At 45.7% G+C, this 25,391-nt stretch overlaps 1 protein-coding gene across 1 annotated transcript in view; it reads left to right on the top strand.

Moving 5' to 3' along the window:
- The window catches only part of SYCP1 (synaptonemal complex protein 1), a 5,090,281-nt gene that overhangs the window by 2,791,252 nt on the left and 2,273,638 nt on the right, over positions 1-25,391 (top strand). The window contains exon 27 of the mRNA XM_086919665.1: positions 17,821-17,937. Within this exon, the coding sequence (XP_086775791.1) occupies positions 17,821-17,937 (117 nt within the window). The remainder of the gene's footprint in view (positions 1-17,820; positions 17,938-25,391) is intronic.

Genomic DNA, 25,391 nt, shown 5'->3' with positions numbered 1-25,391 from the left:
TAGGCATGATGTAATAGAGGTTTGTCATGTTCATTGAGGCCAGTATCAATTGAGTCAAAGAAGTAGATCCATTTGAGTTCACGGGTGTTGAGAATGTCAGAGATATTTCCACCTCGTGGTCCAAGCGTTGCCTTTTCGATGACAACCCATCGCAGACTGTCAGGGGGATGAGAATTCAGCTTGAAGTGGTCCACCAGTGGTGCACCCGGGACATCACAACGGATCCTACTCATATGCTGTAAAATCCGTGCTTTTACTTTTTGTTGAGTTTGGTCGATGTAGATTTTTTGATATGGGCAAACGATGGCATAGATAATGTTATTCGAATTGCAATTGCTAAGGGTCTTGAGCTTGACTGTGAGATGGTGATGTTGGAATTCCTTAGTCTGAATTGCAGAATCACATGCTTTACAGTGGCCACATTTAAAATGGCCAATGACTGGTGGTAAGTTCCACAAGGAATTGATGGTGGGTTGGTTGGCTGTGGATAAGAAAGAGCATACCACATAGTCCTTAATGCTCTTGGCTTTCTTGAACGCATGTAGTGGCGTCTCAGGTTGTTGGATATCTTCAGATACCAAATGCCAATGCTGGTTGATAATCCGTTTAATCCTGTTACTTTTTGTATTGAAGGTGGTAACACAGACAATACGATTTTCCTGCTGGTTGGTTCTGTCTTGGGGTGACAGTAGTTCTTCCCGAGGGTAGAACCACGCACGTTTACGTGCTTTCTTTATCAGACGTCTTGGGTAGCCACGGTGTAACAGCCGACTGGAAAGATCCTCTGATTCTGAAAAATAATGGTCTTTACTGGAACAGTTTCTACGTATTCTCAAAAATTGCCCAAAGGGCAGATAGTCGCGGAGGGCTCGCGGATGGTGACTGTTATAAGCCAATAAAGAGTTTCTTTCAGCTGGTTTGCGATATAGTTTAGTCCAGAGTGACCCAGATTGATGATAAATGGTGACATCCAGGAAATCAATGGTTTAACTGTGAGACTGGATCGTAAACTTAACATATTGAGATTGTTGGTTCAGCCAAGTAAAGAAGCAACTTAGATCGTCCTGGTTGTCATTCCAGATTAGCAGAATGTCATCAATGTACCTCATCCAGAGACCAATGTGGTCTCTGAATGGGTTCAACTGGTTGAGGACTGAATCATCCTCAAAGGCTGCCATATAAAGTATGGCTACATCCGGAGCGAAGGGAGCCCCCATGGCTACCCCGGATGTCTGGAGGTAGAAATTTGTATCAAATAGGAAAAAATTCCTAGTCATTGCTATTTTAAGCAAAGCCACAATGAATTCTGATGGGACTTGTACAGGAGCAGGACGTTTCTGGAGACATCTAGCAATCACTGTAAGTGCTTCTTGTTGTGGGATGCAGATGTATAGGGAGACTACATCACATGTAGCTAGTCTTTGGATCAACGAATCATAGGATAAACTTTCAACAATGTTAATAGTGTGCATTGTGTCTCGTAGGTACGATGGAGTGGACTCGGCCAAAGGTTTGAGGAAAAAGTCTATATATTTCCCCAGTGGTTCAAGAATGGAGCCTCATCCGGAGACAATTGGACATCCAGGAGGGTTTGCCATATTTTTATGGATCTTGGGTAGGGTGTATAGTGTGGCCAGGCGAGGATTTTTGTTGTTCAGAAACAAGAATTCATTTTCGGACAGAAAGCCTAGATCAAGACCAGTCTGGGTTACTTCTAAGATTTCAAGTGCGATGGTTTTGGTGGGATCAGACCTCAGTATTTGGTAACATGAGTCATCTTGTAGTTGACGTAGGATCTCTGATTTGTATGAAAACTAGCACACTTAGTCTACAAGAATATGTGTACACACATTGAATTAGACGGTCACTACAGAGCTGCATACCACTCTTTGCTTTGCGTACATTTTCTCCTGCCAATAACAGCCTAGCTTTTGTTGTTAACGTTTGATTTAACCTACAAAAGTGAGGAATACCTAGACTTGGACTTATTACGGATCTGATGTTCCGTGGAGGATATATACATACTGAATGCCTTTTTTTTTGTTTTTCCTTTTTATATCTCCCCAATTTTAGATATTTGTATCTACTTTTATTGTTCGATAAATGACTTATTGCTTAATGTTGGCTAAATGAACCAACTTTTGTCTGCTAAATCATCAATAAAAGGTATCTGCTACCAAAGGGAGGAACTACTATGTTGTGAAATATCTGTACAATTTCTTATATAATGCTTTCCTATAAACTAATGGTATGCAAACAAATGATGAACGGAAGGCTGAATAAATCATACATTCACCCCCAGTCAAAAGATCTGGATTAAATTAATTGTTCTTCTGCTCACTAGGCCACCTTAGTTTGGACCCAGCTATATGCAAAGTGCCTCATGGGAACAGTCTAGCCCGAACTGCCAAACCAGGTCCTCCCTGGACTAGAAACAAGCATCCTAGGACAGGTTTCTGGGTATTACCCTTCATCAGCTAGGCTAGCTTGAATCCAGTGGTAAAGCGAGCAAGGGACCAACATCAGGACATACCCTTCTCACTCAGGGCAAAAAGTGATATGCAAACAAATGATGGACGGAATGCTGAATAAATCATACATTCACCCCAGTCAAAAGATTTTGTTTGTCTGCTCATTACACCACCCCAGTTTGGACCCAGCTATATGCAAATCAGTCTTGACTCTGTGCCTCATGGGGACAGTCCAGCTCGAACTGCCAAGCCAGGTCCTTCCTGGACCGGAAACAAGAATACTGGGACCGGTTTCTGGGTATTACCCTTCATCAGCCAGGCTACCTTGAATACAGGGGCACAGTGAGCAATGGGCCTAAGTCTGGGCATACACATCCCGCTTAGGGTGAAAAGTGCTACGGAAACAAATGATGAACGGAATGCTGAATAAATCATACATTCACCCCAGTCAAAAGATCTGAGTTAAATCCATTGTTCTTCTGCTCACTACGCCACCCCAGTTTGGACCCATCTACATGTAAATCAGCCTTGACCCTGTGCCTTTTGGGAACAGTCCGTCCCGAACTGCCAAGCCAGGTCCTCCATGTACCGGAAACACGCATCCTGGGAAAGGTTCTGGGTATTACCCTTCATCAGCTAGGCTAGCTTGAATCCAGTGGCAAAGTGAGCAAGGGATCCACATCTGGGCAAACCCATCCCACTTAGGGCAAAAAGTGATACACAAACAAAAGATGGAAGGAATGCTGAATAAATCATGAATTCACCCCCAGTCAAAAGATCTGGGTTAAATCCATTACACGTCTGCTCACTACGCCACCTCAGTTTGGACCCAGCTATATGCAAATCAGTCTAGACCCTGTGCCTCATGGGAACAGTCCAGCCGGAACTGCTGAGCCTGGACCTCCCTGGACCGGAAACAAGCATCCTGAGACCGGTTTCTGGGTATTACCCTTCATCAGCCAGGCTAGTTTGAATCCAGTGGCAAAGTAAGCAAGAGACCCACGTCTGAGCATACCCATCCCACTTAGGGCGAAAAATGATATGCAAACAAAAGATGGCACTGGAGTCAAGCTATCCTGGCTGATGATGGCTGAAAGCCCGAAACGGGTCCTAGGATGCTTATTTCCATTCCAGGGAGGACCTGGCCTGACAGTTCGGGCTGGACTGTTCCCCTTGGGCGCAGCGTCAAGACTGATTTGCATATGGCTGGGTCTAAACTGGAATGGCATGTTAAGAAAACAAAGATGGATTTAGGCCCAGATCTCTGTCCTGGGGTGAATGTATGACATTGTTCTGCATTCTGTTCATTAATTATTCTTTTTGCATTTGTCACCCTGAGTGTGACGGGTATGCCCAGACGTAGGTTCCGTTGCTCTTCATGCCACTGGAGTCAAGCTATCCTGGCTGATGGGGGCTGAAAGTCCAAAACCGGTCCTTAGGCTGCTTGTTTCCAGTCCATGGAGGGCCTGGCCTGGCAGTTTGGCCTGGACTGTTCCCATTGGGCGCAGGGTCAAGAATGATTTGCATATGGCTGGATCCAAACTGGAATCGCATGGTGAGCAAAATAACGATTGATTTAGGCCCAGATCTCTGTACTGGGGTGAATGTATGACATTGTTCTGCATTCTGTCCATCAATTGTTCCTTTTTCCTATAAACTATTGGCACAGCCTGACTCTATAATGACATTGCTTTCACTTACAACCTCATATTCTATTTCGGAGAAGTAACACATTGGTACCATAATAACTAAATCAAATGATAGTTAGAATAATATATCACATGTACTATCAACTGGAGAAACTGCATGCAGAAACTTATAAGCGTCATATTTTTCCTTGTTTTATCACTTCCTTTACCAGCACTGAAACTTAGGTTATCCACTCTCCCACATAGATCCTCAACCTCTTCACACTTACTTTGGTTACTTTTCTCGGTCTATTCAGAATTGGCACCTTTAAAGATTTTATATATTCTATTTTTTAATTTCCCTCACTTAGCACTTGGTGGTGTCTTGATCTGGTTCCTCAAGTTACATTGACTAATAATGTTAAATAATATCTATTGCAGCCTTGAGAAAACCCTGGTCCTATTGACCACCTAGGGAGAAACACGTCAGCTGCTGCATCACGAACAAAGTATTTTTATAACACTCTGGAAAAATGAGAATGAAGCCGAAAAGGTTGTTATAAAAAATAATAAATATTTCAAAATTGACAAACCAACTGGGACTCTTTCTTGACTAAAGTAAATCAAATATCCCTTAAGGAGGAGTACATGCTCAACTCTTTTTGCACAATTATCATACACATTTCCCCACAGCAGCAGGAACTATGGAAACATAAAGGACTCCTCCACCTTTTTTGGACTCTGCAACAGTCTCTGATCCCCCTACTTTGTCGCACGATTCTGCACCTGAGCGACAAGACCAGATGCCATAGGATGACGATGATGATGCTGAAGAAGGTGAAATTCCTAAAACCCCTACTATTGTAGACGAGTGGGAAGGTTATATAATCCCTATGCCTTCTCTGCCAGTTCCTCAAGCGATTGACTGTCCAGTTGAAGATATTGGGGGGTTTCAAGCATTAATGGAAAGAGCAGCAAATCGTTTTCACCTGCCAATGCCTGTTAAACAGTCTGACTGTTTTTTATATGATTTCAAGGATCAGAATAGGAAATCTGAACGTGCAATTCGCATTATAGACCATATTTGGGAGGAAGTAATAAAAATCATGAAAATCCTATATTTCGTGCCGGCTATCCTTCCCAGGACAGATAAAAAATATAAAAGATGCACCTGCTTGTTTAGTGGGACAACCTAGGCCAGATTCTGTTATTACTGAGGCTGCGCAAAGAAAATCGCAGTATCCTTCCGTACCCATTACTGTTCCGCCTGATAAGGATGGAATACATTTAGACAACATTGGTAAGAGGTTCACCACCATTGCTGGTGCTTAAGTGCATTCCACAAATTCCCTAGGAATCCTAGGAAGATTTGACCGCCAAATGTGGTCTGATGTGGCAATATATCTCAAATTGTTTGCCTGATGATAAGAAACAGGAGGCAAGAAAGATTTTGCTGGAAGGTGAGATGTCAGCCTCTTAGATTTTTGATATATCTATGAATATGGCTTCTCTGACTTTTAAGCAACTAGCTGGAGCAGCAGTTCTCTGTCGCCATGGATGGCTCAAGTCTACTACCTTCCATACAGGGGTACAAAGTAAAATTTTAGACATGCCGTTTGATGGAGATGCGCTATTTGGGAAACATATCGCTGACGCCTTACAAGAGATTAAAAAGGATACTGATACGGCTAAAGGATTAGGCATGCTGCAGAATAGGAAAACACAGTTTCGAGCAACCTGTGGCAGAAGGTCATGTTCCTTTCGAGGGAGCTATCAGAAGTACCAACCACAATCATCTCAATACAGATGCATCAGTCCCATCAAGCCCCACCCTTTGCCCCATACTCTAGACAGCAACCCAGAAGAAAGCAACCTACTCAGGCCAGAGACAATGCTGGAAAGCAGTGACAACTTCCCCTCACCTGCTCTGACTCTGCTAAACACTAACCTCAATTTGGCAAACACATTACGATCAGTGGAACAAAAGTACAACTGACAAATGACTCCTGGACATCGCAAAGTATAGTCATACTCTCGAATCCGTAAAAGTCCTACCGCGGCATCCACCTCTAAAGAGGCTTCCACCTCATCTCAAAATGCTCAGAAAGGAAGCTATGGTAATCCTCCAGAAAAGGGCTATAGAAAAAGTTCCTTGTTCTCAGATGGAAAAAAGTTTTTATTCCCACTACTTTCTAATGAAGAAGTCGGGAGAATGGATGCCAATTCTGGATCTCAAAAAACTAAACAAACATCTGCAGAAAAAGTCTTTCCGCATGGTCACCCTGCAGAGAGATACTTCAACTTCTCAATCATGCGGATTTTATGACAACTCTAGATTTGCAAGATGCATATTTCCAATTCCCTATTTATCCCAAACATCAAAAAATGTTCAGTTTCCCTGTGGCAGGCGCTCACTTTCAGTTCAAAGTTCTTCCTTTTCGTCTTCGTTCAGCCCCAAAAGTGTTCACTAAGTGTCTGGCTCCAGTTGCTGCTCAACTTAGGCTTCAAGGTTGCAACTGTTTCCTTACATCAACGACTGGCTAGTGAAAGCACCTTCTTTTCAACAGGCCTCAAAAGCAACTTTACTCTGCTTACAAATGTTCTGTTCGTTGGGGCTAACTCTCAATTATCAAAAATCAGTTCTGCAACTGTCTAAAAAACGTTTTTTTCTTGGAGCAATCCTAGACACTGTCCAAGACAAGGCATTCTTTTTTTGAAGAAAGGCAAGCACGCCTTATTTCTCTAACGATATAGCTAATAGGAAAAAAGTTTTCTTCTGTGTGACTGATAAAATCTCTGCTCAGCATGATGTCCTCAGCAGTTCTAATAGTACCTTTTGCTTGTCTCAGAATGAGACCATTACAGGAGGAGCTGGACAGTCAATGGCTCCAAGTAACCAGATTGTTCCACTACCTAGTGCAGATAACTCCAGTCATGAAAAAAGTGCTCCTCTGGTGGCAGTCCTCCAGAAATCTCTCGACTGGGCTAACTTTCTGTTCTCTGATACTGGATTTCATCCTCACTACGGGCACTTCTCTAGAAGGCTGATGGGCACACCTTCAAGACCTCCGTATAAGGGTCAAGTTTTCCAGGGCGCTTTCAAGGATGCACATCAATTCCCTGGGGCTATGAGCCATTTTCCTAGCCTTACATACATTCCTTCCAAGAATACGGGGTACTTCAGTCCTTATAAGAACAGACAATACTACATGCATACATTACCTCACAAACAAGGAGCCACACTCTCCCATATCCTATCACTGGAAGCACAGGAAATCTGTAAATGGATTCTCTCACACTACATTTCTAATAAATTTGGAACATCTTCCAGGGGTGAACAACAGTCTGGCAGATCCTCTAAGCAGGACTTCCAATTCTTGCCACAAATGGGAGCCAGGTCAGACGGTTCTTAATTTCATTTTACAGATATGGTGCAAGCCCAACATGGATCTCTTTGCCTCCTAAATTAACTGGAAATGCCAATTCTTTGCCAGCTGGTAACCAGAAAGAGGATAATGGGAAAACGCTTTTCTAATAAGGTGGTGGGGGATCTTCCCTTACGCCTTTTCCCCTGACCCATTAATACCAAGGTTTCTGAAGAAAATGACAAGGGAGCCATCCGTCTAATCCTCATTTCTCTGCGTTGCCAATGCCAACATTTGTTCACAGACGCTGTTAACTATGAGCAAGAGTCAGATTCTCCATCCACATCCAGTGTCACTACAGCTGCATGTGTGGTTACTGAATTCAATTAATTTTAGGACCTAGACCTACCACAAGTCTGTAGAGACATTCTTTCTAAAGCAAGGGCATTTTTTGCTATTAAGACTTAGGGGCCCATTAGGATGACGGGCGGACTTTGCCCGCCCGTCATCCCATCGTAAATCGGGACCGCCCGCCATAAGGGCGGGGGTCCCGGGGGTGCCGTTAGGATGTGCCCGCCACAGTGGCGGGCACATCCTGTATTTTCAGCATTGTGGCGGGCGGTGCTCTCTGCACCGCCCGCCACAATGCTGAAAATTGAATTTAACATTGTCATCTGCAAAGCGACAGGCACCGCTCAGTGCCTGCCGCTTTGCAAATTACAATGAAGGGGGGTAACACAGGTACCCCCCACGTGCACCCCCCACCTGTACTTCACCCAGGGGGCCCGCAGGGGGCCCCCAGAGGGAAGACTGCATGCCTTTCTGTGGCGGCATCGCCGCCGCGGAAAGGCACTGAACACCACGCATCATAATATGTCTGGCGGTGTCTATTAGACACCGCCAGCATATTATTCCTTTTCCGCCCCGGCCGCAAGGCGACCAGGGCGGAAAAGTGGCGGGCGGTGTTTCCCTCCACAGCGGTCCCCCCGGCCATTGTAATGTGGCAGGGGGGAAAAGGGTGGCGGGTGGGCATTTCTGTCGGGCAGATCGCCACCGCCACCATGGCGGTGGCGATCCGCCCGACATCGTAATGGAGCCCTTAACGTTTCAAATGGAAACAATTATGTTCATGGTGTCTTCAGAGCAATATCCACCTGTTTGAGTCTTCTCCAGATAATATATTGCCTTATCTTCTCTCCCTGGCTAAATCAGGCCTTACGTTCACTTCTATTAAGGTACATCTTGCCGCTGTCTCTACTTATAGATGGTCCTCTGGAGGTTTATCTCTTTGTTCATGATGACTGGTAAAACATTTCATGAAAGGACTTTTCCTATTAGAGCTCCTCCTCCAGAATGTAGACTTAATTTGGTTTTTGCACAACGTATGAAACTCCCTATGAGCCTGGTAACAGAGCTGAGCTCCAGTATATTTCCTGGACAGTTGCATCAGTTTGGGCTCTTACTTCAGCCAGGAGAGTCAGCAAAATACAAGCTTTCATGAATTTAGAACCTTACCTTCGTTTTAAAAATGACTATGTACTGATTAGAACAAATCCATTATTTATTCCAAAGGTACCTTCTGTTTCCACCTTGATGAGCCAGTTATTCTGAGAACATTCTTTCCAAATCCTAGTTCCCCAGCTAAAAAAGTTCTTCATACATTGGATATAAAAAGAAGCCTTAAGTTTTATTTATCACATACTAAAAGCATCCGAAAATCTGATCAATTGTTTGTCTCCTATGGTTCACGAAAGCCAGGTACTGCAGTGACTAAAACAACAATTGCAGCTGGTATTCATTTCTGCCATTCTTAAGCAGGCAGGCCACTTACTTTCAATCCTAAGGCTCATTCTACAAGAGCATATCATCCTCAGCGGCGCTCTTTGTGGGAGCGCCATTGGATAAAATTTGCCGCACTGCAACATGCAAAAGTGTACATACATTTACGCTGCATTACTGCTTGGATTTCACTACGGATGCGGAAGCGGCGGTAGGACAAGCAGTCTTACGCACGTAATCTTTTCCAATAAGGTAAGCCTCTGTTTTAGAGGTGCTTAATTAATTAATTTCAATTCAGTGGTATTCTATTGACATGTTATTGCTATATCTGAAAGAGACACGTTAGTGATAGATTCCTTCCCTAGAATATCCCCAGGCGTCAGACTGGATCCGGAATTCTTTTTGCGTAGCAGTACCCTTGCGCGTCGGTAGGCGTCGTCGTCGTCGTCGGCTCCGCGTCCGTCGGCGGCGCCGTGATGACATCGTCGGAGTACTTAGACGCCGCCTCCGCGCGCTGACGTCAGTTCTTTTTTACGCGCCAGCAAGTGCAGATCCGGAAAAACTTGTACCCTTGTCAATTTTTGACTAACTTTTTACGATCCTTTTGATCTACTTTCGAAGTCTCTCGACTCCGACGGTGCCGGTAGGGATGCCCGGGTTCAAGCCCTGGTCCGACTACAACCGACCCCCATTGCCAGTGCCTGCACTGTCTAGGCCCGGACCACAATGACAAGTCCTGCTCCGACTACCGGGCCCTGTCGTCTAAAGCTAGACGGGAGCTGTCCCGTAAGCGACTCGAGCTTCAACAGTCCGAACCGTGCCGCTCGAGGTCCCGGTCGGAAAAGGAGGTTGAGGGACCGGTCGCAGGGCCGGAGTCACCACAGTTCCGGGAGTCGTCATCGGTCTTCGGGTCGAAGTCCTCACGTAAGAGGCACAAGAAGTCGCAGAGGCACCATCGCTCTTCTGACTCCCACCGACGCTCGCGCGATGCGGCTGGGGGTTCGGGCAACAGCGCCCACGCGGCTCCGCTGGAGCCGCAGGCGTCACAGGCTTCTCCAAACCCGCCGGTCCTTGGGCAGCAAGCGACGCCGGAGGAGATCAAGGCCTTCCTCCTGGCCATGAGGTCGCTCACTCCTCCGTCGGGTTCCGTGACGCCTTTGGGCCAAGCGGCCGGCAGCTAGCCAGGAAAGGCTACATCAATCAGAACAAAGATCACAACCAAGCTCTAAGATCATGGCAGACAATCAAGAAGTCGCCAGATGAGGGCGAGCGAGCTATTAAATGATGATAATCTCCCTGCTGAAGGTATGAATTAAAGGGGCAATATGGTGGAAAAAGAAAAGGACAGGACAGTCAAAACAATAGTGCGAGAACTGCAACAACAGAAAATATTAGAAGTAAATAAATGGTGGGAGAAAACAACTCTGGAAAAGTACATTGAGTAGAAGAGAATCCCAAGGGGACTGCAGATATTAATCATGCCCACTCTAAATGACTTGGATGCAGATCTAATAAAACTGTGGCAAACTGACACCAATGAATGCTCTTTTAAATTAATGAGAACTCTCTTTATCCACGCGGAAAGAAAATTAGAGAAAATAACAGCGATCATCGAAGCTTTAGAACTAGAACTCGCAGATATTCTCTAATCTGAGGAGAACAAGGAGACCATTGAAAACATGGAAAAGAAGGTAGCAAAACATGAACTGGAGGTAGAGAAACGCAAGGCCAACAAATTCACCAGGGATAGATTTGACTATAAGAATGGTCGAATATATACATTCGCCCGGAAATACGACACCTTGAGGAGTCCTGTAGCAATAGACATGAAGAATGGACCCGGGGAGACAGAGGTGGTGGACAGCTCAGAAATAAGCTCAAATGATGAAGAAATCAATACAACACCCCTGGATTTTCGTGGGGAGATGCAGTTGGCCCAAATGGTCAGGCGGCAAAGGGGAAGAGGAAGAACCAATACGTGGGGAAGGGAGCAGCAATCACTCCAAAAGAAACCCCTACCAAAGCCACAACAAGATGGGGCGGCAAGAGAAGCCAAAGCAAAAAGAGACAGAGGAAAGCAGAAGTAGCTGCAAAAAAACAAACAGTATCAGATAACATAGTGATCAACCTCTCAAGTAAAGAGCTGTCTGATACGCAATTGAAACTTTTAAATAGAGGACTTTCCTACTGCCCAAATAAAAACATGGACGTTCCCAACACACGCATTTACTTATATAAATTCTGCAGAAAGGTGAAGTTGAAAAAATTCTTTGCAGAAAAGCCCTAGAAAAAATCAGACCTCGTGGAACCAAAGGTAACTACATCGTCCATTCGACACAAGGATTTACCAGTGATTGTCACACTAGCAACAATAAAGGATACAGTCTCCTTGAGTCAAAAGGACCTCACAAGCACAATCCAAAAGGACATTGAATTCTGCCAAGAATCAGGAACCCCCACTAATGTAAGAGGTGAGAGTGGTTTAAAGAGGAAGTCAAGATTTTGCCCACAGCTTCCCCCAGGAAACAAAGTGGACCTTTTTCATGAGGTCATGATAGAAGAGATAACAAGGATTGCAGGCAAATCTTTTAACCACAAGAATGAAAGGGATAACACTCAGAATCTAACAGCAGAAGAATACAGAGCAATGTCTGAACTGAGGAATGACCCCACCCTAATAATAAATTTAACAACAACAAGGGGCCCCAATTTAGTCAGCAGGGACCTCGGGGAGCATACTTTTTTCAAACAACATTGGTCCCAAGCACTCTGTGTGATTTAAATACATGAATTTTGAGTAAAATCTCGGAAAGACCACTGTCCGGCTGGACATGTCTCTCTAAATATAGATTGACTCTGTCTATATTTTATTTTGTTTTGAAATTATCCGATGCTTGGGACCAATGTTGTTTGAAAAAAAAACCTAATAATAAAAGCATCAGATAAAGGGGGAAATCTGGTTGTGCAAGACGTGACAGACTACATAGATGAAGCAAATAGGCAATTGGACAAAGAGGAACACTACGAACGACTAGAGGTGAATCCGCTTGAGAACTGGATGAATGAATATCACTCTCTGTTGTTAGTTTGGAAGGAGAGAGGCCTTATAGACTTCAATGAATATCTATACCTAAAAACTGACAACCCCATTACTGCTACGATATACTTTCTACCAAAAGTACATAAGTGCCTCAGCAAACCATCAGGAAGACCTATTGTCAGCTCCATAGGATCATTGTTGGAAACAACCTCAAGATTTATAGACATCTTTTTAATGACCTATGTAACTGCCCTACCTTACTACCTGAGGGATACAATGGACTTCTTGAATAAAATCTCAGTGATTGAATGGAAAACTAACTATCAAATGGCGACCATTGATGTTGCCTCCTTGTACACCTCAATACGCCATGAAGACGGTGTTGAAGTTGTCAAAAAAACTCTGGAAATGAGGTCCATAAGTCATTTAAAACATTCTGTAATGCTTTTGGATATGTTAAACTACTGCCTGACGCATAACGCATTCCTGTTTCTAGGACAACTGTATCTCCAGAAACAGGGGACCGCAATGGGATTATCATTTGCGCCCACATATGCGAACCTCCTGATGGGAGCATGGGAAAAAGCAGTAGTGAACAAAGAGAAGGAGCATGAATCAAAAATCAGACTCTGGTGTCGTTTCATTGACGACTTGTTCATCATTTGGGAGGGAGACAAGGAAACATTACACATATTTATTGACTCATTGGAGGAAAATGAATATAATCTCCATTTCACCTCCACAATTAGCTCAACCAACCTCATCTTCTTGGATGTTGAAATGTATGTGAGCGATAACAAGCTGTGCTCCAAAATTCACAGAAAAGCAACTTCATGTAACAGCATACTCCATGCTAATAGCGGACACCCAGCTAACTTAAAATGGAGCATCCCGTATGGACAAATGCTACGGGCAAAGAGAAATTGCTCAGAAGAGAACGACATGAGAGAGGAGATTGAGAGGATGGCACAACGCTTCCGGGAAAGAGGCTACCCCGTAGAAGTCATTATCACCGCAAAAAACATGGTGGCTCAATAGAATAGGAATGATCTTCTGATGCCTGGTGGCAGCAGGAAGGACCGTGGCAGTGATCAGAGATGATGAAGAGACACGATTCAACCCTCACAATCACAAACACATGATGAAGACATAAATGAAAACTATATGAAATATCTGGTTAAAAATTTGGGTAAATCCTCATCATGGTTAAGAACAATGTTGGACTCCACTAAGAAGATATGAGGAACACAAGGTCTGTTCTGATATTGTATGCAATGTGTGTAAATATGTAGATATATGTATGTATCTGTACATAAGCCCAGACGTTTTGTTTATAACATGTGTACTTCTCAGGAATGTAGAGCAAAAATGGCGCTCAGATGAAGCCATGTGTAACGAGCAAGGTTGCTGGTCTAGATTTTTAATAGACATGGAAAAGGGTACTTTCACTTTGCACTATAAGATAAGGTCTAGATCCCTGAGACTCTATGGTCCAGTGGAAGGCTAGAGTAGCCGAAACGCGTAGGCCGTCCGTTTTTGATGAGCTCCATCCTGCACATTGTGTGTGAATAATAAAGAAGTTTGAAAAACGTACTGCTGCTGTGCTGTGACTACTGCCGACGAGTTGGGGGCAAGGAGAATCCAGAAAAAATATATATATATTTTTTATATTTATGAACCGTATGCTTAGGAATTTAACCACAGATTCTTCACCTGTATAGTTATCCCCAGGTGCCAGACTCGATCCAATTAACCTTTGAAGCAATTTTCCAGATGCTGGTAGATGGCATATAAGTACCTCTCCTCAGCTGTGACATCATATCTTTATTTTCTGTGCTTTCCAAATTGTACCTATCATCTTCCTTTTCCTCTTCATTAGACAACATTTGCTCTAAGCATACATTCTTTAAAAAATTCAAATCAGCGTGCAATAGAACTATGCCCCCTTCCAAGACTGCAAGATTTAACCCATGCAAGGACTTTCACAAATAAATGTCTATGCCAGACCCCCACAAAGTATAACTTTTGTGTTTGGGTTCAGGACACGACTTCAAGTTGTGTGAGGAATGCGCCCTCATGAACCCAGAGTTGAGAAGCAAAGCTGTACATCACTAAACACTGGAAGATAATGTTCAAGGCCCAATCCCATTCAAAGTTGAGGGTATGGAGTCGCTCAAGCTCTGGATTTTGTTCCTGCGACAAGTCCATATGGTGGTTGAAGTTTTCTAGTTAGCCCAAATTGAAGTAAAAGAGGTAGCACAAGAATGCCAAACAGGACTCTTCTCCATCTCACCTCCCTCTAGCACCAGAGAAGTCATGAGGGTGTCAGCGTGACACGCAATCTACCAAGGAGTTAATTCCACAATTGGTCCTGATGCACCCCGTGCTCATGTTTTACTGCAGGAAGTGCAGGTCCTCATGTCCAAAGAGGCCATAGAGAGTGTTTTGACTTCAGCAGTTGGGAATCTATGTTTTTCCCACTATTTCATTTTTTGAAGCACTCCTTTTACTTCTTATGAACGTTTCTAAGTGTTCTGTTTGGGATTTTTGCCCCCTGAATGCCTTCCTGTGGAAGGATAAATTCAAGATGCTCACATGGGCCCTGGTTCTGGTTGTCCTGGATCTGGGTGACTAGATGGTAACCCTGAATCTGCAGGATGCATATTTTCATATACCCATCTTGCAGTATCACTGATGTTACCTGTGGCCCATGGTAGACCAGGAGCATTTCCAATTTACTATTCTCCCCTTCAGCTTTACCAGTGCCCCTCAGGTGTTCGCAAAAGTGATGGCAGTGGTTGCAGCACATATTTGGAGATCAGGGATAGTGGTTCTCCCCTACCTCTATGTCTGACTTTTGTAGGAGGGTTGCCACATTAAGTTGTAGACTACCTTAAGACAATGGCAATCCTTCTTACATCTCTTAGATTCATGATCACTGTGCTGAAGTCACACCGGACTCCTTTGCAGAGGCTTCATTTTTTTTATAACTTATGTTTTTATTAGCCACGTGGCATCATATCACATTTTAGACATGTCGCACATACATTTTACATGGATAACCATCATACTTCTGTGATAGCTGTGTCCATCCTAACCAACATCAGCACCACTCACCCCATGGTGCACTGTACATTGCAATGTGTTTTAGTCCTTTATACATATCAAATCTAATATATAAAGAACAAAAACTACAACAAGAGTAAACCCTACCTATATCCCGCCTCTATTACAGCGAATCCAGGACATTTGGGCTTTGATCCCAATGTTTCAGCATTGGTCCTGGATCTCAGTGGGAGTGCACCTGTGAGGTAATGGCCTATTGGCCTCCAGCACCCTGCTTGTCAACTATGCCAAGTGGGACAAACGCTGCTGTGGGATCTGAAGTCTTCAGGGGGCTCAGTACCAAGGGAACCTGTTTGATTCCATCCAGGTGTCGTCAGACACTGGAAATTACTTTCAGTGGTGGCAGCATCTCCAGCTTCAGACCCCTCTCCCATCCCCACCAAGAGTTGAGGATAGTTACAGATATGTCACTACTGGGCTGGGGTCATTTGGGAGAGGTGAAGATCAGCAGATTCCGGTGTCTGGCGGAAATCAGACTCCTCATCAGTCTGCTCTAGTTGCTGGCCAACTTCCTGTGCTGAACGCATTCTTGCGGTCCTTTAGGGGGAGGCTGGTGCAAGTTCTCATGGACAACATCACAGTCATGTGGTGAGCAGGTTCGGAGTGAGGTTCTGGGTCCTATGCCAAGAAGGTCTTCGCCTTTGGAGTTGGCTGAACCCTCAGGGACTGTTGCTGGTTGTTAACAACCTGGTGATAGCTTTGAACACGAAGCAGACAAACTCAGCCAATAGCAACCAGCGGATCATAAATGGTAACTACATCCAGAGGTAGCGCAGGGAATCTTCCAATAATGGGGAGAACACTGTATAAATATTTGTGCCATTCGAGAATGCACAGTGTCAAAATGTTTCCATGCTGGAGTTCCAAAGTAGGCTCGTGCTAGGAGATGCATTCCGGATATAGTGGAGCACGGGACCTCTGTATGCCTTACTGCTGCTACCTTTCCTTCCCAGAGTTCAGAAGAATTTCAGGAATAACCAGATCCTAGTCCTAGTGGTTCCAGACTGGGCCAGTAGAGGGTGGTACCGGGAACTTCTGGGCATGAACATCTGTCCTCTGATCAGGCTACCCTTTCAGGAGGATTTTCTGTCATAGCAGCAGGGCATGGTTCTGCACCCAGTCCCATGCAATCTACTCCTCATGTAGGGAGATAGAGCAATGGCAGTTGACTGTGTTCGGTCTTCATCCCGAGGTAGTGAACGTTATTCTTGCTATGTGGCAGCCCTTGTCAAAATCTGTTAATACAGGACACTGGGTAAGTTTGTGCCTGGTGTGGAGCCTGCAACAAGGACCTGTTGCAGGCTAGACATTTTATTGTTTAGTCTTTGCGTATCACAGACTTGCAGTGGACACCATTAAAGGCCATTTGCCATCCTCTATTCTTGTTTTGCCTTTGCTAGACCAACCATGTTTAATTAAAGCACCTTTTGTGACATATTTAATCCCCAAAACCCTTTGTTATGCCACATGATAGGGATCTCAATTTAGTGCTTACTTTCCGTATGTGCTCTTCCTTTAAGTTGACCATTATAAACAATGGGGTATTCCCACATGCTCCTTGGACCTGGGTATCGGTTATTCAAGGAAGAGTTAGATTAACAGATAATTCTGTTAATCTAACTCTTTCTTGAATAATTGGTCCAGGACCATTGTTTCTTTATATTAACTTCCTATAAGTTGATGCACAGCTGCGTATGTGTCTGGTTACTCTGAAAACTGTTTTCTTCGACATTGTGACTACAGCCCGCCACCTGAGTGAGCTTCAGGCCCTCTCAGTGCAACTTCCTTTACAGCATCTTTTCCCAGAGAAGTTTGAGTTGACGACTAGGAAGGCAGTTTTGCCAAATTTCATTACTTCTAGTCTTGTAGTGTAATCCATCACCCTCACAACTTTGTGCCTCACCCCTTGAAAGAGGAGGAGGGACTCCATCAGATAAGCCCAAAAAAGAGTTGTGAGCTTTTACATCGATTGCTCAAAAGGAATCTGAGTTTAAAAGTACCCACTAGAATAACATGCTACTTACGTTTAGTGACACTCTCGCTGATGGGCATTCCAGTGCATTGCCCTCTTTTTAACATCTAAAAAGATTTCAAATCAGAAATCTGCTTATTAGTACCAGATTGTTTTGTGCTCTGCATATGATGGGACAAAAAGTCAAGAAATAAACTGGTGTCACCTCTTAGGAGTTGCTCTTATGGGAGGTTCTGCCACAAAACTAACAAGCTGGAACCAAGCTAACACAGAGCTGGCCTACATCACCTACCAGGGCTGGCCTACATCACCTACCAGTTTTATGATCCAGTCTGTCCCATGGAGATAATTCTACAGGTGAGAAATCTGAATTTACATAGCGTATCACCAGAAAGAGCAATAATGAAGGTAAGTAACTTGTTGTTTTGGTTTATTACAGGTGAATAAGCTCAAAACAGAGCTGGAAAATTCTAGAGTACAGTGTAAGGAAACAGATGTAAACTATAAAAATTTAATAGAGGAGAAAAGTATGGCTGAAGCAAGGCTTTGTGCAGAGGTAAGCCAAATTTATGTTCTCTTTAGTATATTTAGTTGCAGAATCCAGATTTGTGAAAAGTAATATTTTCAATGATCATTTTCTTATATTGACCACTAACAAAATATAAAAAAGTCGAGAGAAGTAAATGCCCATATTTATTTCACAAATACAAAGGATAGTGTACAGAGCAGTGCAATGCAGACAAAAACATGAGTAGTAAGAATAATGGTTACTGGAATCACAGTTGGATGTGAGAATGGAACTCATGACTCTACTAAGCATCAGAATCAAAGGGGGTGTGGCTTGCCAAGCTTATTGATGGCTGGGGCCACAGTGACCTCTGGTAAAGCCCTGACCCCCAGACCGCATTTTGTTGTTGGAACCATGACTGTTGACTGGCAGCCCAAAATTCCCGTATTAGACACACATAATTGTGATCTCTCCGGGTCCTCCTATCACCGGAGGGCTACATTTGTCATAAGCTCAGCTGACTCTGGTGAATGCAACCTAGCAGTGCCTCCTCTATGCAGGCAGAGAGCCTGAGAGTTGGTGCTCAGAATTACAGAAGAGAAATCAGTGTGCTGTCATCTCCCCAAGCTCGCCGGAATCATCTGACCCAGGAGAGCTGGATTCCAAGTGGATATATATATATATATATATATATATATATATATATATATATATATATATATATATGGGTAAGAGTCACACAGAGGAGAGTGTAGTGCGTGCTCAGCAGGAGCCAGGACATACGCACCCTATACTGAATGAAGACAGGTTCCCAAGGTGTACATTTAGGAAACAAGCCATAGAAAGTCCCAGAGTATTCCATGTCCCTCAAGAGAACAAACAGGTCACAGTATAGAGAAAGGAAGACTTATTCTTCTTGAGCTTCTTTAACATGTGGGTGAGAGAATGCCCAGCTACTCACATGGGGAATCTACTAGGTGTGTGCAAAATCTTGGTGAATGACTTAATGATGCTAGTGCTTTTTTCTGTGCACATTCGGGGATATTAAAGCTCTATTGGATGGATCGAGTTTCACAGCTAAGCTTGGTCATCAAGTAAATACATTAAATCAATGTGAAGCACTTCTGATAGAGAGTTCCAGCTGCAGATTCCTCACTTTTTGAATATTCCCCAGGTGCAAATCACTATAAAGTTAGATGCCACACTGTTAGGAACACTCAGCCAATCAGAACACATCATACATGATACACGCAGTGATCACACGCTCCCCATGCTGGACATCTGGACATGTACCCACTGGCCGCAGATTCTGTTCGCTCAAGGTCAGGAACCTCCTTTTCTTCTTTTCAAGCAACCAGATTTACACCCTTTGACTAGGCAAATGTTTCTGTCTTCAAAGGAATGTAAAGATTCGTTTATTATGCTTCATGTAATGCATAAAATGACGACCAAAACTAGACAGTCTTCAGACCCCGACTCTGTTGCCTGCTCCCCAGGCCACTGTGTTTGATTAAACCAACTGATCCTGCTTTGCCGAATGCCTCTTGTATTTAATTGTTCATGGTAAATTCAGATTCAAGCAACATTACCTTCACAAATGACAGGACAGTTGCTAACAAATGTCTGTAACAAATTCCCATCAGGCTTGCCTGCGGTGCCTGAGGCTGTGTCACAACTCATATCCTGTAGTGATTGCGTGTTGATGAACCTGAAGGCTATTCGGGACCATGAGGCCAAACTCTACATCGCTAAAAACAAGAAGAACCCTGCGCAGAGACTGGTCAAAGTTGAAATTCAAGTAAAAAGTTTGTCCTGCTTTTGCTCCAGGAGTTTATGAAGCCATTCCATTGCCCAGTCTTTGTTGAGATTTAAATTGCTGAATGAAGCATTAAAAATAGAAGCAAGACCAGGCCTCCTCTCGCGTTCACCTCTGAAGACGCAGGTATAACACTATGGCTCTCGATCTCGTTCTCGAAATATCAGTTGACTTTGGAGCAGATCCCACAACTTATTCCAGCCTAACCCGAGTTTATCCAATATTGGATCTTTCATGGATTCACATGCTTGAATCATCCCCGCCGTCGAGGTGGGAGTCTCATGGTAAAATTATATCTGATAGAGACATCTAGCCGCAAATTCCTTAACTAAGCATATCCCCAGGCGTCAGACTCGATCTGGAAAAGTTTATCCCCAGCACTACCTCTGCCCGCCAGGAGGTGGCGTCGTCTGGCTCAGTCCTGACGTCGTCCACAGAAGTGACATCAATGGAGCCATATAAGACCCCCTTGGCATGCTGATGTCAGTTTTCTTATTTTCCGTGTCCCAACGCGGATCGGGAGTTAAGCTGTTCCTCTTGCCTCTTTTCAGGCCTTCGCGACACCGTTTGCGTCTGGAACAGTGTGCCGTAAGCGAATCGTGTGCGTCCTGTTCGCTGCAGATGTCGGCGACGGATCCACGCGAGATGTGGTGCTTGGGTGAGCACCACGACTCCGCTGAATGCGACAACCTGCTGGCATCTGAAGCCGAAGTCCCTGTGGGAACAGTGGATGAAACTGGTGTCTGTCCAGGTGTCCCGGTCGAAGTTCTCGCGGCGCCGGCTTCCATCCCCAGTGGAGGGCTCCAAAATGCGCAGTTCTTTTTTCCCATGCAGAGGTCTCTGCTCAGGACAGATCCCGAAGTCGTTCCAGTGGACGTCTTTAGCCTGCCTCAGGTAAGCACCGGAAGAAATCACTTAGGTTGTTGACCTCGCACAAGCTTGACGCTGGCGCCCGCCACTCCCGGTCTTCACCGGACGCGAGCCCTCAGGAGTCGACCCCCGCCTATCCACCGTTTTCTGGTGCTGGGACAACTCGAACTCAGATGGAAGCTTATTCCAGGGCTCTGCATGCCATCTTTGGGTCACCCCCTCTCCATGGCGCACCTTCGGGCCCCACACCGGGGGTAGGGACTCAGGTCGGGGGTTTGCACATCACCGACCGTGTGCCTCGACTTCGGTCCTGGAGTCGCTGCGACATCGGGACACGGGCCGGATGGGTATCCCATGGTGACGTCTAGCCCTCCTGACGCGTCTTTGCACAGTCCTGCAGGGCTTCCTGCGTTGGCGCTGGATGTGGCTGCAGCGCGGAGTTGGACTCCGAGTCAACTTTGTTCCCCCCCGCAGGCTCAGGCCTTCGGTGGAGGTCGAATCGACGCCAGCCTGACACCGGGTGGTTGAGCCCTCTACGGAAGCCATCAGCGCCGATCCGCCACTGCCTCGACGTCAGTTGACACCGGTTCAGTCCCCGGCTGTCCCTCTGTTGGAGGACGTGACCCCTGTGGGCTCTCCACCCACACAGATGTTCTCATGCGCCACGGAGCAAATTCACATGGGGCACAGGCCGGCTCATTTCGCTGCAGGACCTCTGTCGTGTGGAGGACGGATTCGCCTGCAACCCTCCCCAACGGAGGACTTGCTGTCTCCTCCTCCGATGGCCACGGAGGCCAGTGTTGACTTTGCGAGGGCAGTTAGTAGGGCTGCACATGTCTTACAAATGCAGCTGCTTTCTGTCTCCCTGCCTTCAGATCCTTTGTTGGGTCTTCTTCACCAGGGCTCGGTGGATGTGGAGCCTAGCCTATTTTGCCCTTTGGTAGGCCATTACATGATGTCCTTCTGGGGACTTGGGCCAGACCCTCGTCTGGTGACCCCGTGGCTCGTGCTGTGGCACACCGCCACCGACCGGCTCTAGATGTCCCTGCTTGTTTGTCCCTTCATCTTAGGGTTCACGGACTGGTAGCCCAGGCTGCGCTTCCTTCCTTTCCTCCACCATTGCTTCCTCCTACTCGGGAGTCTAGGTGGTTGGAGTCGTGTGGCCGTAATGTTTTTGCATCCACCAGCTCTGGCTTTTGATCCCTAAATAAGATCTCTGTGTTTGCTCGGGCTACTTCTGCCCTTCGGGACTCCGTTTAGCTCCTCCTTCCCTCTTTGCTGGAGGGCCCTCGTGCTGACCTGCTCTAGTTTGTTGGGGATGGCCGTGACATGGCGCAGTTTGCCATCCGTTCAGCCATGGACACCACTGACTCCGTGGGTCGAGCTATGGCCGGCTCAGTTGCCCTGCGTCGCCATACTTGGCTACGCGATGGCAGTTTCCCTGAAAATATTCAGGAGCGACTCAGAGATTTGCCCTTTGATGGGGCCCATTTGCTCGACGACCATGCTGAATCGGCAGTCCAATGTCTTGTTTCAGGATTTCATTGACTTCCGGGGTTTTAGTCCCCTATGGTGGATCTGTGTTTTCGTGTGATTTTTTTCTGTGTATGTCTCTGGGGCCAAGAAATTTGTCCCAGAAAGACTGTATGCCTATTCAGCCAGATGTTTTTTACCTTACTTTACTGCTGCTGGGCCTGCTGTTTATGTGTTTCTTTTGACCTCTTTCTATGAGCTTGTCTCCAGAGGTGTCCTGGGTTTTTATAGGGATGTGACGTACCCGATGTGGGGTATTCATCTGCTATTGTGTAGCTGCTGTTCCTTGCAAGGAAGGTTCGGAGGCTCCTGTGGCGCTCTCTTGCTATTTTCAGCCCCTCTGGGGATTTTCCCATGGGTTCTGCTGCACCTCTCCCTGTTCCATGCTTCCTGCTGTGGTGGTACATACTCTTGGTTGGGTCCCACGGACTGATGTGGCCCTCTCCTGCTGCTTCTGTATTGCTGCCTACGGTTGTTCCATGGCACTCACAGGCGTCTGTGGACACAGTTGATTTGGCGTATTGTTGGGGCTCTGCCGTTCCCGACTCGCCCCGGAGGGGGTTTTACGTCCCACCGCCTTGCTTTGGCTCCTCCTTTTGCCTTCCTTATGACCTAAGCGCCATTGGCGGTCTTGGACGTGGGCACATGTCCGTGGGGGCGCCCCGGTCAGCTCCAGATTGGTTCTTTCTGTCACCACTTATGCTCAGTACTGTGTTTATGTGTTATCCTAGGGGACCCATTGGGTTCCTTGAGCAAGTGTCTTGTATGCGCACTTTTGCTGTGGCCTTCTTTCCCGGTTTTGAGACAGGCTTGGGGCCTGTGATTGGTGCACTTTTTACCAGAGCGGTCCTCTGTTCCGTTTTTGTGTTGTGTCCCTGGCGTCCGTCGGAGTGGCCCTGACCTGGGTTCAGATTTCTTTGGTCCTTGTTGCATACGGCCCAGGTGTTCTTCTCCTGGCTTCACGACGAGTTTCACCACATTCTCTGGATGATCTCTGGATTCATCCTGTATACATATGTCCCTATGTCATACTTTTTATGTCTGCATGTTACTGACTTCTTCTTCTACTTGAAGTGTGATAGTCAGTATTACTGCCTGTGTCGCGGTGAATGGTTTGTCTTTGATCGGGAGGTTGAGGCGCCCTCTTTGTGGCTGGACTTTTGTTCCGCTCCGGTTCACAGCCGGCGATTCCGTTTCTACCTTTCGGATGCCTGTCTGTTCTCTAAGGGCGTTCTTTTGGTTTACCTCTGGAGGTCATTTCCTGATTTTTCCGGCATTTCTGTGTGCTTTTTGAACACAAAGGGATAGGCGTGCTGGCTCCCTGCCCTGGATCCTGGGGATTGTTCCAGGTTCCCTATTTGTTTCTTTCTCTTTTCTCCACTCTCTCCCTCAGGGGAGCTAGTCTTGGGCATGCTCGGCTTGTCGGTCGCGCTTAGTCCTTATTCCAAGGGGTACGATTGCCTGATTGGCTACTTGGTGCTGTGCCATCTTCTTGGTCGGTCGGCACATATTGTTACTGCTTCGCTTTCTTGAGTTACCCCAAGTGTGGTTTAGTTCTCATGGTACACATTACTTGTTTCCGTGTACTCTTGTCCTTTACATATATGAGCCTCCTAGAAGTCAGTGTTGCGTGTTTTGGCATGATGTCACTGACGGCCATGCAATTGGTTGGCATTCCATTGCTGGACCTTTGTCTCTTTCGGACCCTGGGGTCCTCTCCTCAGTTTCCCTCTTTTCATGGGACTCTGTGGTATTCTGTCATTGTGCACTGATTATCTGGTCCTGTGCCTTCGTTTTGTCCCTGTCTGGTTGACAGTGGATTTGTGTTGTCCTCTGATGGCTTGTGGTACCTTTCTTCCCTTGCTCATGCTCCTCCCTGACCTTATGGGTTTGGTGTCAGTTATGCTTGCAATACTGAGCCTTATGGGTCTGGTGTCAGCTGTTCTGTCAATGTTCTTGTCAGTCTGCTCCCTTCGGGGACATGGTTGGGATTTGTCGCAGACCCTCCATCCTGTGGGGTATAGCTATGGTATCTATTCTAAGTTAAGGAATCTCTATCAGATGAATGAGTTACTTACTTCGGTAACAATGTATATGGTAGAGACACAGTCTAGTGCAGATTCCTTAAGGCCTGCCCATCTTTCCCATTCTGCGATGACCTTTCCAGGTGGGGTTCTACCACTTTGCCTCCTTTTCAGGTGGCCATGATCTTCCTAAGGGGTGCTCTAGTTCACCCACCACAGGGGCAGGGTGTGTCATTCTGCTTTAAGCATGTCAACTTTCCGCCCCTTACTATTTTGGGTGCCTAGGTTATGTGCTTTTCTCTACTACTCCATCTGGAATGAAGTTTATCATATTTTCTCCTCACCCTCCTCCCTCGTCTGTTTCCTCATGTCTTTGGGTCTCCTTGTCTCTGCAGCAGGCCCTTGGGTTGCGTTTCTATTGGACTATGCTCTGTGCATAGGTCATTGTGGGGGTGTGGTACAACTTATATGTGGTTGTTTTATTCTGGTCTCGGGCCATAAGTCACGGCTTTCAGCCCTGTTTCCCTCCCTTTTCAGTTGCATACTTGCTCACAGACTGTCTATCGTACAGTTCCATCCTGTGGTTGCGTTCCGTCCTTTGATTGTCATGTTATTCATTTCCTCAGCCGTTGCTTCTATGGGAGGGCACGGTTCTTTACTTGGTGGAATTTTATTGGGGCAGCTGCTTGTCTGCTTCCTTCGGTCCCTCAAAGTGTTGAGTACTTTTCAACACAGGATGGTTTCTTACAATTGTTGTTACAAAGGTTTTTGTTTCTTTTTTGGCACACTGTTCCTATACACTCACAGCTTTTGTAGTGGCTTCGCGTTGTGGGGCGGAAAAGTTTCACTGCAGAAAACTGACGTCAGCACGCCAAGGGGGTCTTATATGGCTCCATTTACGTCATTTCCTTGTACGACGTCAGGACAGAGCCAGGCGACGCCGCTCCCTGGCGTGCAACTACTACTGGGGAAAAAGTTTTCTAGATCCAGTCTGATGCCTGGGGATATTCTAAGTTAAGGAATCTGCGGCTAGACTGTGTCTCTACTAGATACATCGTTACCAAAGGTAAGTAACTCGTTCACTCGCAGTAATTCATATCATCATAGGCAATAATGCATTGGACAGTCATTGCAATAGCCCATCCATATATTTTTGTAAAAAAGAACCAAAGTTGAAATTCAGCCAATCAGACACAAGCACCCTTTAGAACACTCCACAGAGAGGCAAGACCCTCAGATTTTCTACTGCACGTCGATGT

The sequence above is a fragment of the Lissotriton vulgaris genome, chromosome 5 (assembly GCF_964263255.1).
Source record: "Lissotriton vulgaris chromosome 5, aLisVul1.2, whole genome shotgun sequence".
In the NCBI taxonomy this organism is placed as follows: Eukaryota; Metazoa; Chordata; class Amphibia; order Caudata; family Salamandridae; genus Lissotriton; species Lissotriton vulgaris.
Note: the sequence above shows the minus strand (reverse complement) of the source record. Positions and strands in the feature narration are given on the sequence as shown.